General features: G+C 41.0%; 1 protein-coding gene across 2 annotated transcripts in view; it reads left to right on the top strand.

Annotated features, from left to right (window-relative positions):
- The window catches only part of tei (irregular chiasm C-roughest protein teiresias), a 463,293-nt gene that overhangs the window by 51,043 nt on the left and 400,119 nt on the right, over positions 1-12,131 (top strand). The window contains exon 3 of one of the 2 annotated variants that reach the window (XM_076364369.1): positions 10,125-10,151. The exons of the other annotated variant lie outside the window; for it this stretch is intronic. Coding sequence (XP_076220484.1) covers positions 10,125-10,151 — 27 coding nt within the window. The remainder of the gene's footprint in view (positions 1-10,124; positions 10,152-12,131) is intronic. 2 annotated transcript variants of the gene reach the window in all.

The following is a 12,131-nucleotide window of genomic DNA, read 5'->3' on the forward strand; positions in this document are numbered from 1 at the left end:
TGCAATTGTATTTTGGTATTGCTAACACTTTTGGTGAATAGAAGCAGAGAAGCAGTACTGCTTCTGATATACTCATCAATTGTTACGTTTACTGTCTCATTTTACATTATATTTATATTATAACATATTATGTTTATTATATTATTTTGTATTATATTTAGAATACATTACATTTATCATATTATTATATATTACATATTCATACATTAACAAATTGTTAATTGATTACATATAAAAAATGAACAAGCATAAAGGGAAAAACGAAAGAAGAAACCAAACATTAATTAGGTTCCAGGCAACAGGTAAATTGTTAATAGAACGTTCGGGTAAAAAGCGAGTTCATTTTGTTCCGAGTAAACGACGTCACGTTGTAGTAATAATTACGTGTTTTGCGTGGATCGAACTCCGTCACGAAACTTTGACGACGAGGACGTTGCGTCACGCCGGTAAAAAGTCATTTGCCAGTCACTGCAAAATTAATTTTCTTATAATTGACGCGACAAACGTACTATGCGCCGCGGCCCGTGATTGCGAATAATTGAATTACGTCGCCTTGAATTTTCTTCATTAACTTCGCGCCGCGGCCCGTGCTTCGGCGTGGTTAAGCATTTACTCGTTAGCATTTTACACAGCTAGAAGCTAAGCATTCACGCAAACAAAGTCACTAAAGCTTGACACTCTTTTTCCAACTATATTTTAGTTTCGACGCGCCTCGAAGAAAGCGCGCTCCTTGTAATTTTATAAAACTTCCGCGGAAAACTTTCCGTGTATCTCGATAAATTAAAACATTTCTCTTCAGCCGGAATACCTAGACTGATAGAGTTCGCAGTGCCTTTATTTCATATTCCGCGTAAGCTTGTCGCCTCGGACGTTACGTTTCAAAAGTATGTACTTTGTTGGAAATGTATCGTGTCCGTTAATTCGTACGAAATTAAAATTTAAGTGTCTGCCACGACATCGAAGAGTAATATTTCGTTATCGTATAGAACATATGTAATGCATTTACATACGAACGTAAGGGAATCAAATGTCCAGTGTTATGGTTGTGCAATTCATTGGTCTTTCTGTTTCAATCTAGAAACGAGATTTTTCTGTCATAACATAGAAAGCGCGCTGAAAGCTTCCGATTCGTAGAAACACCAGACTCAAACTATTCCTTGTCAGTTATTGAAAATACTGACAATTTTATCAAGCTCACAAGTTCAGTAAAAATCAACTAGATAAAACAAATTTACCGTCATAACTGTAAATTCTTCTAACTACTCTTACCCGTCGGAGTAATGGGTAGAATTTCTACTTGCGGCATCTCCTACAAAGAGACTAACAATTTCCTTTACCTCACTGCTAACATAAAAGTACTCTCTTCCCAATAATTATTAAGCTATAAAAATTCACCAGAAATCAACTCGACACAACAAATTTACTACCAGAATCATAAATCTTACCCACACCCTACTCCGCAGTAACAAGTCGACTTTCTACTTACAGCATCTCTTAAAAGTCAAATAAAACTATGACCAGCCCTACACTTATCTAACAACGTATCACACGACGTAACAAAAAAATACAATTTCAGAAGATTCGTCGACGGTTAACACGCCCTTCGAATTCCACAGGGGGGGGGGGGGGTGAAATCCGCGTCGGTCGTCGCGTCACGTATACGCTACCGATTCGAGAAGGTAGCGAGTACAACGTTGGTCTGGTCGCATACGAGACTGCCTGCAGAAAAAAGGGTGGCGGACGCAGAGGGGTGGTACAACCGGCTGAAAATGCGAAAACAAATCTGCTTTTAAGTCCGCGCACGCTGGCGGCGTGACGGTGGATATTAAGTTTTTTAGATTCCTGGCGCGATCCCCGCGGTGTATTCGAAACACGAAGGAGACGACTATTCCTTACACATACTGCCGGCTATCTGGCGTGCGCGCCGCCGTCGCCATCACCGCGTACACCGCAAGTATAAACTACGCAGATACTGAGGGTTGCTAGCAAAACTCTTCTCCTTTCTGGCTGTTTCCGCTCGTGTCTCCGGCGATTGCGGTGGCCACTTGCAACGCGGAATAACCTGCACTTCGGTGCACGACATTGCCGATGTAATGACCGAAGTTACCATTGCGATCGTGTGCACGAACCGAGAGAGATAGAGGAACGGGTCTAGGGGAGGGACATAGAGGAACTATCGAGTTCACTATAGCCAGCTCCGTCTATTTTTATCGTTTCCTCTATGCGCAGGCCATTGTTCCGCCATGGACACGTGAAGTAAAATTTTCTGTCGATTCCAAGTTTCCGCGAGTTCGCCTCCGAGTCCCGCGCACGCTATTTATAGATAGGAGTAATAGCCCTTGCGCCGGGGAACTTTGTTGCCATTAATTTTGAATTAAGAACCTTTCTGCGCGGGACAACCGTCGAGCGACGTCCGCGTCGTATTATGCCAGGTTCGCTTATTTTTTCTTGCGGCCGCTTGGAGTGGTTCATTTAAATATTCAAACGATGTTTGTTGCTTTTAAGATTATCGAATGAGCATGATTTTTGGAATACTGATCCTTTAGCGTGCGTTTGTTTTGAGTTCTCTTCTTATCTGATCATTATCTATCTGTTGTATATATAAATGTCTATCTAAAAGCAAGTAATATGTAAAATTATAGTACCAGTTATAATGTATAATTACGATATATACATTCTTCAAATCATTCTCTTCTAATTATTATTCTCAACGCAAATTTTCAATAATAGACAATTCCAGCTTCAAGTAGATCAAAACTAACCCTTCGAATTTCCACGTAGTCCAATCACTTAACGAAAACCGATAAGTTCACAATGATCCTCAGCCAAAATTAGCCTTAACGAAGTTAACCAGTTACTATTAATTACTCCGTTGATTAACATTACGCGATAAGGGACCGTAGCAGCGGGATAAACAGTCCGATTTAAGATAAACATACGGCTGTCTCGCGCCATCTTTCCTCGGATCATGCGGTTCCTACCGTGTTCGAATTCGGTTATCATGAATCGGCGTCGTTCCCTATTTGTTCGCGCATAGATCCCGGCTTCTGATCATCGGAATGGATCGCGGCGGAATGGTAAAGGTAACGCGCGGCACGGCGGCCGGTTCCCCATCGTTCTGGGCTAGGTTATGGGGTCAGATCTCGGAACGCTGAGAGGCGTGCTATCGAGATGCCGGCTGGAGATAGCGATGCCGGTTACGTCTACCAGCCCCGAGCCATATTCCGCCGGTCCGACTTGTATTACCTGTGTTTACCCATATGTTAATTCCGTCCAGTACTCTCCACTGGATGTCGGCTTGTTTCGTTAAGCGTTGATCTACGCTCTTCTCCCGCATTACGTCTGTGCACTTGCGACAACCGGTTTCCGGATGATACGCCGCCCGTAACTGATGCACAACAGCGAAGATTATCTTGCTGATACCATTGCTCGACAATCAATTCAGTTGACGTCGGACGAACGAGTTGAGTTTCCTATGTGATTCCGAGGCGCATCAATTAACTTGTTCCGTAATGTCGAGTGGATAATAAGGATTTTAAAATTAGATTTATGAAGATAGATGGTTTTTATTGTTATTTTGAAATAAAAGCAATCCTTGTGTAATATGGTGTTTATATAGGGATGTTTTACTTATGAATTGCATTATTGAATGAATTAGGCATTTTGGTAAGATTTGAAAACATTCGAAAAGTGGAGTTAACCATTTCGACCTGTCGATAATTCAAATACTTCATTGAAGTATCTGTTCAACTTTTCGCAAGCGGCATCGAACGGACTTCATTTCCACAGAATTCACACAAATTTCACACGAAAACCCCCGACACACACACACACAACTCGAGCAAAGATTTATTTTAACGATAAAAAATATACACACATCCGCTCCGACAGTATTACGTAACGCAACGTGAAATCCAATTCCGGTCGGAGCTTGCCGGTTGTCCACCGCCCGATACACGCCAGGTAACTTTTCATATCGAAGGCGCACGGTTCAGCTGGGATCACGATCGTGTCAGCGCACCTACAGTGGGACGTGAAAAATCGAAGGTCGGGAATGAATCGTCATTTCCAGGGGACAGCTGGAGACCATCGTCCTCTCCCATCTTGCGCATCAATTGCCCGGGCTCGGGCCGTGCCTCGAATGAATCGCCGTGGGGTCAGAGATTAGTGTCACTCGTTGCGGGGGGCAATATGTATCGACAAATAAATCTAGCCGAGCGGAATGTAAAGCGGGCGGGGTGCGGAAGCGAGAGGAAGAGGTGGAGGGTCGATTGGTCGATGGCGAAGGGAAGGCGAGAGTGCGAGAGGGTTAGGTCGAGCCGAGTCGGGTCGGGTGCGAGAGCTGTTCAGGAAATCGACGTCTCAGAGCGGTGTTGCTCACGAGCGTGGATAAGTCGCGAGTAGGGATAAGGAGTTTTAATGTTGGGAAAGCCGCGGCCCTGGGAAATACCTTTCAGAGACATTCTCGGTTCGAAGAGAACCGTCGATTTCAAGATTTATGGATACTATATCGTAACCGTCGGCAAGATGTGATTAAATTTCATCGGGTCGGGTCGCGCAGCTGGTACAGCCGGCTTCCAGCGCACCCCCCCATTCACCCGTTCGCGTTACTTTTACAATAATGACCAGGGCTTAGGGGTCTAATATTGACTCGGCGGTGATCTTACATCACACCGGCCGTGTAATTCCGTCGCCCCCAATTTCGTGCGCCGCGTGAAACGGCCACGCTAATCCGCCGGTTTCCGCGAAGTCGTATTCGCGTACGGCCCCCGTTTTCTGGGACGCGAAAGAATTTGTGTTGCAAATGAATTTCAGATTGCGCTGGATTATACCTGGAGGCATGAACGTTTGCTTCGTTGAACTTTTATTCTTACTAGGTGGTAAAGTTGAGTGTCGTATACTTGAATTCGTGAGTCTCGTGGTCGGTTTATGCAACAGTTACGTTCGTACTCATTCTATTAATATAATTCGAATGCAGTGATTTGTTGTATATTGGTGACTAAGTTTAGATTCGTTGAACTTGCCTTCGCGTTCACTGTTATAGACTTTTTAGCAATTTACGTTGAGTAATAGCGCTTTCATCTATTTGGTTTCTACTATCTTCTTAATTGTGTATTTCAATAGCTTGCCAAACTCCCTGTACAAAACAAACGATCCCGAAAATAATTATCCCTCGGTACAAGCTCGTCGATCCCCTATCAAGGGCCGTAATCTAAAACTTCCATGATCGAACGACCAACCAGTAATAGCGGGTAAAAAAAATTAAAAATACTCCGGGCTGAAACGTTTGCTTGTTCCTTTTAATAAGATAAGAGAAGCAACTGGTCGGCAACGTAGCGGCGAACTGGGACGCCCGGCTTAATTTATTTTAGCTCGACGAAGAAAGTTCCGCTTCCCTTGTCAGAAGTTACCGTTCGGAATCAGGAATCTCTATTTACGACTCTGTTATGCGATATACACCGTCATGGTGGAACTTGTAAAACAAACCCGCGAATACGTTTTGGGGAATGCCCGCGTAATCAGGCGGTTCCGACGATACATCGCGCTTTAACCAGTTCTGTAATCCCGAAAACTAAGGAACAGTCCGGCCGGGCTTCGAGTGCACGCGAGCAGTCGCGCGCGTGCGATATCCTCCTTGATTTCCCAAAGGTTTTATGTCCAGCGAACACATTATGTCCTTGGCCCGTTAACAGGAAACGAATATTTCAAGTAAATCGAGCACAGCCGGTACTTCCAGTGAAGATGACTGGTGGTTTAAAACGTGAAGGATAATCCAGATTAAGAGTCAATTGTCCGCGATATGCGTGACAATAAGCAGACAGCGAGAGACAAAACACGAGATTTAGAAGAGTGTGGTGACAAATTTTTGAATTGTGGTTTCTTCCGATGGAATAAGAAACGAGAGACGATATCTGGCGATAAATGTTGAAATGAACGTGCTAGAAAACATGTAGATCATTTTAAATTAGAATTCAAGCGATGAATATATTATTTAGAGGAATTTTCTAGGTCGACTTCTCGAAGGTCATTTAATAGGGTTGCAATATAGGATGGTTTAAGAATACGAAGGATCTGTTCAGTGTGCTTTATTTATGGTATTGATTTATTCTAGAATAGCACATTGTAATTTAAACGAGATCATGCAATAGTTAACTTAGTTTCAATTCAGTGCTGATTTAACTCTGACTTAACTCTGAATTAGTTATAACCCAGTTTTGACTTAGCTCTGACTTACCTTTAACTTAGTTCTGATTTAACTTTGACTTAGTTATAACCCAGTTTTAATTTGATTCGTGCATGTTTTGTTTATGCTTATTACCTCTTTTCATTGAATAGACTATATGTAGCGCAGAAAATATATGCGAGAAAACACATACAACTCTGATCAATTAGACGCAGTCTACAGAGGAAGCCTATCAGTGTGGAGTAGCCTTAACAGAACGGGATAAGAGAAAAATACGTAGGGAAACGCATCGAGCTTTAAACGTTTCGTAAGTGCGCGCGCTAGAGATCGTGATAGTGTTTTCCGTTATGGCAGGACGTTTCCAATCTGAGATCCGGAACGAATCTCTTTCGTGCAAATGCTGCAGGACGACCACCGCGAATGCCCCAGGATTGAGATTTTACTTAAAATTGCTGGGAACCGTCGACTGCGAACGTTTTTCGTATTACGAGAATGTTTGTGAAATCGGGGGTATTATATTGGAATGCTTGCACAATTTTATTAATCCTCCTTTGTTGTTTCAATAAAAAAATGCGAAGTTTCTTTGAAATGGAATGTGATGATATGATAGGAAAAATGAGGAGTATTCCAAAATATTTAAATATTTAGATAGTTTAAACTCAAATTTTGAAATTATTCGATGAAACGTTTAGCTCTACTATCTTAAATTTTTTACGATTTATTAAACCTGTTGTTATTTTGTTTGTTATTTATTATATGAAGGAATATTTCAAACGAATGTTGTATGATATTAGATAAGACATAAAATGTAATAATTTATTTCAATCTCACCAATACAATTAACCAATCAATGAACTTTATTTCAAACTCAAGGATATCTCATCAATTAAATTAAATGAAAAATTCTCGATTTGTTATTCTGCCATAATATTTCAAGTTTTCCCGCATGTCTAAACCGAGGTTAAATTCATTAAGGTCATGCAAAATGCATTACTCTTAACGCATTCATCGAATCTAATTCTATCGCTTCTCTACTCGGGCAATCCCCTTTCGCGCAACAAAATCGTAATTGCCATTATTCATTTTAAGCACGTTTGCACCGGATTCGTAATTTGAACGAGATGGTTGTGACAGTTTCGTTTAATTCTGCCATTGATTACAAGACTGTTCCTTCAAAAATAACATTACCGTATCATTATAGTAATTGTAGTCCAACGAATGAAGTACGCGTAATTAACACTCAAATTATAAGCTACATGAAATCATTGCCATCTATATAATAACAATTATTGTAATCTTCGCCGAACGCGTTTAACACATTGACTACCAAATCAATACCCGTTAAAGCCTTACAAAATCAAAGATATATATTTTACAGAACATACGATAAAAAATTATAATTTCCCACAGTGACTACTATCCCAACTTTTATGCACTTCAGAAATCCTGGTAGAATGTGATTCTTTCAGTGGATCGCTATAAAAATGTACAAAATAAATACTTCAATTTACTATTCGTAGAAAAATAGGTGTTCACTAGTATAGATCTTGGAAATTACAATAGAGAATGACAATACATATTCGTAAGGTTACATCAATCAAAATCAAAATAAACTTTTACCAAAGAATATTCATAAAATTGAATATCTCGCAAATTTCAAATTTCAAGCTAATACTCCAAAAATATTAACCCACAATGAAGATCATCAAAAGTGACGATTTCGAATCTTTTCTCCCGGAAATCGTCTTTAACTTCTTGCACTATGATTTCTTGCAACTGAACAATTTCATAATTCACAATTTCTCGTAAAAAGAAAAAAATGCGTACTCAACGTTTGATCTGGAAGATTATAATCGATTATAGGAGAATAATATTTACCACGTACACGAAGAAATTAAATAAAATTTCTATTTTTCCCGTTGCATTTGAAATCTTCGCCACAAGACTGCCACGATATTGCAGAGTAAGGGATTAAAAAGAATCCTAGCCTTGTATGTATGGAAAATAAAAAAGAAATTGGTATCACCCACACACGACGCGGCAGCAAACGTGTTAATCGGTGTTTCAGTTGACGACGCGCTGTCTGCGAACACGTTTCTCAGCGTCGTTACTCGAAGACGCTCCGGTAACGACGTCCCAGCAACTTGTCGCTCCCGGCCGGCTGTATTTCCAGCAAGAAATTCGCGGTTCACGGTTAGCCCCGTGACAAACGAGGATATCTCGGCGTGGAAATGCCGCGCGAGTTGGCGAGTCCGCGGCACCCTAAATGGAATATAATCAAGATACAGCGTCGCTCGAGTGCCTGGGACGGCGGCTAACGGCGGCGCATGTATCTATCTGTCGGCAATCCTAAGGTGGCCGCGGAACGCCGCTGAGGGGATGAGGGTCGTTCAAACGTTTTCCTCGACTGTTACTTACGGACCATTTACCAGCGATTATATCCACTCCTCTGATCTAACGTTCTCCAGGAAACCTACGAACCTTTATGCCCGAGTCCAGTTTAGCACCCCGGGGAATCCGAAACGTTTCGTGCGCCCATCGTGATCCGGAATTTTCGTCGTTTTTTCTTGGGGAGGTTTCTCCGATCGATGGACAGCGGGCGTACCTGTTGGCCCGTTCCGGGCAATAATGTCGGCGAATACTTTGAGTATGAATATCGTGGAGTAGTTTGTGGAATGTTTGATTTTCAGTTCAACCATGAATTTTTATGCGATTAAATTGTTTTATTTGAAATTTTATTTTCAAGAAGATGAAGATTGATTGTGTTCTTTTTCTTCCTTTGTTCATGATAGTATTTAGTTTTTGTTTCAATTATTAACGACTTAGAAGGAACAGTTTTGATAATTCAGTGTACAATATGGTATATCTTTGGTAATCTAAATATCCATTGTATTAATTTCTCGTTCACTCTTGTTAGGTTTGATTACATTTCTTTGACACATAATTTACATTACATTAATTTGTTAATACAAACTCCAATAAATCATAAATTCATTGGTTTCCAAAATCATCCCTCAACAAACGTTTTCATTTCAATTAACCGCGAGAACAGTTTAAGATTTACATTTACACGTGTCGCAGGAAATAAGGTGTCGGTACTCAATTTCAGTAAATGTAAAAATCTGACGTGTTATAGTACGTAAGGAAGCGTTCACGTGTAACCGTGAAATATCACGCGGAAAAGCTGCCCTCCCGAGGTAGTTCGTCTTGATAAGTTTCCCGAATGCAGATCGATACGCGCGGTCTATCTTCGCTGGTGGGTACCGTTCCTCGGTAACTGAACTTGCTTTCCATGGCGCAGCTGAGTTGGTTTCTGATTAAACTGTGAATGCCGAGAATACGCGGCACCATAGTTCGGTTCGCCCTCCGCGGAACTTCTCTGAAATGTGCTTGGCATAGAATCACAAGTACCTATCCCCGGGGATAGTTTGATTCACCGCAGAAAGAAGTCCGAAGGGGAAAGCACACACGCTCCAGTCACGCATGAGCGAACCCAGTAACTAATCCAACTCCGAGGAAAAATGAATCGATCGTATGCTAAGTTTCTGCGTCTCGTTTTCGATTATTAGTGTTTTACGGACGGTAAGGTCGATTGTGAATTGTTTCGTTTGTACTTGTATTTACGTGGCCATCTTGTATTTTGTGAGAATAGAAATACTTTTCTTTTGAAACATTCAAAGTTCCAGTTTTAAAGAAAACATTATCGTAGGGAAATATTTTAATCCTTTCGCTTTTACTTGAATCTATGTGGCCATCTTGCGTTTATTGAAAATAGAAATACTTTTCTTTTGAAGTTTTGAAGTTTTCAATTTCAAAGAAGATGTTACTGTAAGAAAATACTTTTGACCTTGTATAGTTTGAATTGTTGTGTATTGTAAATGTAATTAGTTTATAATTGTTAAGTGGAAAATGTAGCCCGACATCATTCTGGTTATTTCAGATTGCGGACCAGATGACAGCAATTATTGTAAGTAATAGATGTTCCAGATTTCCGTTGCTCCATGTTCTTGGCCCTCAGTCGTCTGGGGTTTTTCAAAAACAGCGACGCACACCGCTGTGTGTATTATTTCGTTAAACGGATTTTTCGCTTAAGATTTTAGCTGCAAAAAGACAAAAATAATAGTCCGTGGAAGCTTTTTACTTAAAATGAAAGAGCGTGTTCTTAAGAGCCATGGTAGAAAGCGTTCTATTTAGCAAATATTACCTCAAGCCACAAAATGACCTTAAGCGATCTTCAGTAACCTTACGGTTTTAAAATTTTTAATCACTTCTAATCTGAAAACTAACTACAATGATTTTCAAAAATATAACACTCTAGATTTCTGAACTTCACTGATTTTTGAATTTTCTATAAAAGTTTTCTGCCTTTCCAAAGTTTTTACAGGGCAATCAACAAAATTCGCGCCGGCTATTACATCCAGTCACACGGTGTCTGCCCGAGGCTCCATTAAATTAAGACCAACTTCTCACGTTGTTACACGTTCAAAGAACCGTTCTCTCCTTTCCCCATATAATATCTAAATCTCATTAAGGGGTTCAAACGTCTGGCGTGGGTCTGTTCTACGATTCGCAAAATTGCTTGTCTCAAGAAATGGAATGTAACACAACGGAATATCTCCCCGCGCTTAACTAAAGATCTACGTGCAGGCGGGTTATACGAGCCATTCGTTTGCTAAATCAGTTAACTCTACAAACCAAAAAGTAGAGAAAAGTGATGCAGTAGTATACATTGGTTTTGGAAATTTCTCATTGAATTCCTATTGATCAGGTAAACATTATAGAATGTATTCTACTTTATTATTACGGATGTAACTTAATCTATCAAACACGTAAAATCCATAAAATAGCATATCTTTATAGTATAACCATTATTATTACAATTTCTGGACGATGAGAAGAATTCTTGTTACTTCACGGTACCTAAGTCCAATAACAAAGAAATTTAATGTAAATGTAAAAATTCGAAGTCAATCAAGCGTAATCTATCAATAACTAACTAATCAATACTTCAATGAATACTTTTAGAGGCAAGGCAGCAAATCGCACATTTAACGTTTACAAAAAGAGTAATTCCCAGATTACCAGGACAAGCGAAACAACAGTTTTATTCAAATCGATTAACATTTACTTTTCCTACGGACAATTCCTTCTGACTAACACATAGCGAAACCTTTCCTATGTCCGCGTAAAAACAAGTTTTTCAGAATAAAATAGCAGATCAAATGTAACAGTCCCTACACGTAACCAAAGCCTGATCTACACGTAACCCGGATATATCTCGTATTCACTCGAAGTTATTGCCCGAGACAAGCTTAATCCCGTGCCGGTTACGACTTCCTAACTTGTGATCCTTTGCGCGGCCGCGATCCTCCAGCTCCGACGCCCTCTATTCCGGTCCGATCCGTAATCCCCGCGCGGCTTGTAGTTCCCCGAGACACATTTGCAAAGGTTCTTCTCCTTCGATTCACCCCGATTTCCGTCCTCCTTATTGTCTTACTCTCCGTTTCCTTATTCAAACCGTCGCTGCCTCTTGTTCCACGTCGGTTCTCGTGGTCGGGTGTCTTCGTTCGGCGGAGGGCAGTCGACGCGGCCGGGTATACAGGCGCGAATTAATACTGCAAACGAGGTAATTGGAGCATAAACTCGCCTTAAACCTCGGAGGACCGAAACCAAAGTGGTCCCTCTTAATTTCTCGGGCCATCCCTCTGCGGCTAGGGGATGCGGCTCGCAACAGGGCAACTCGTTAGCAAATACTATTTATGCCGGAATTCGCCCGTGTAATTTTGTTTTTCTTCGTGCTTCTACCCGGCAATCTCGCCGCGGAAAGAAACCGAATACAGAGAGCCGGCGAGGGAGAGGCAGAAAGCGGAACAGAGAGGAAGAGAGATCTCGAGAGGAGACAAAACGTAGCGGCGCTCGTTAAAAGCTTCGCTTCTTTCGCCCCTCG

The sequence above is a fragment of the Nomia melanderi genome, chromosome 2, assembly GCF_051020985.1.
Source record: "Nomia melanderi isolate GNS246 chromosome 2, iyNomMela1, whole genome shotgun sequence".
Classification (NCBI taxonomy): domain Eukaryota; kingdom Metazoa; phylum Arthropoda; class Insecta; order Hymenoptera; family Halictidae; genus Nomia; species Nomia melanderi.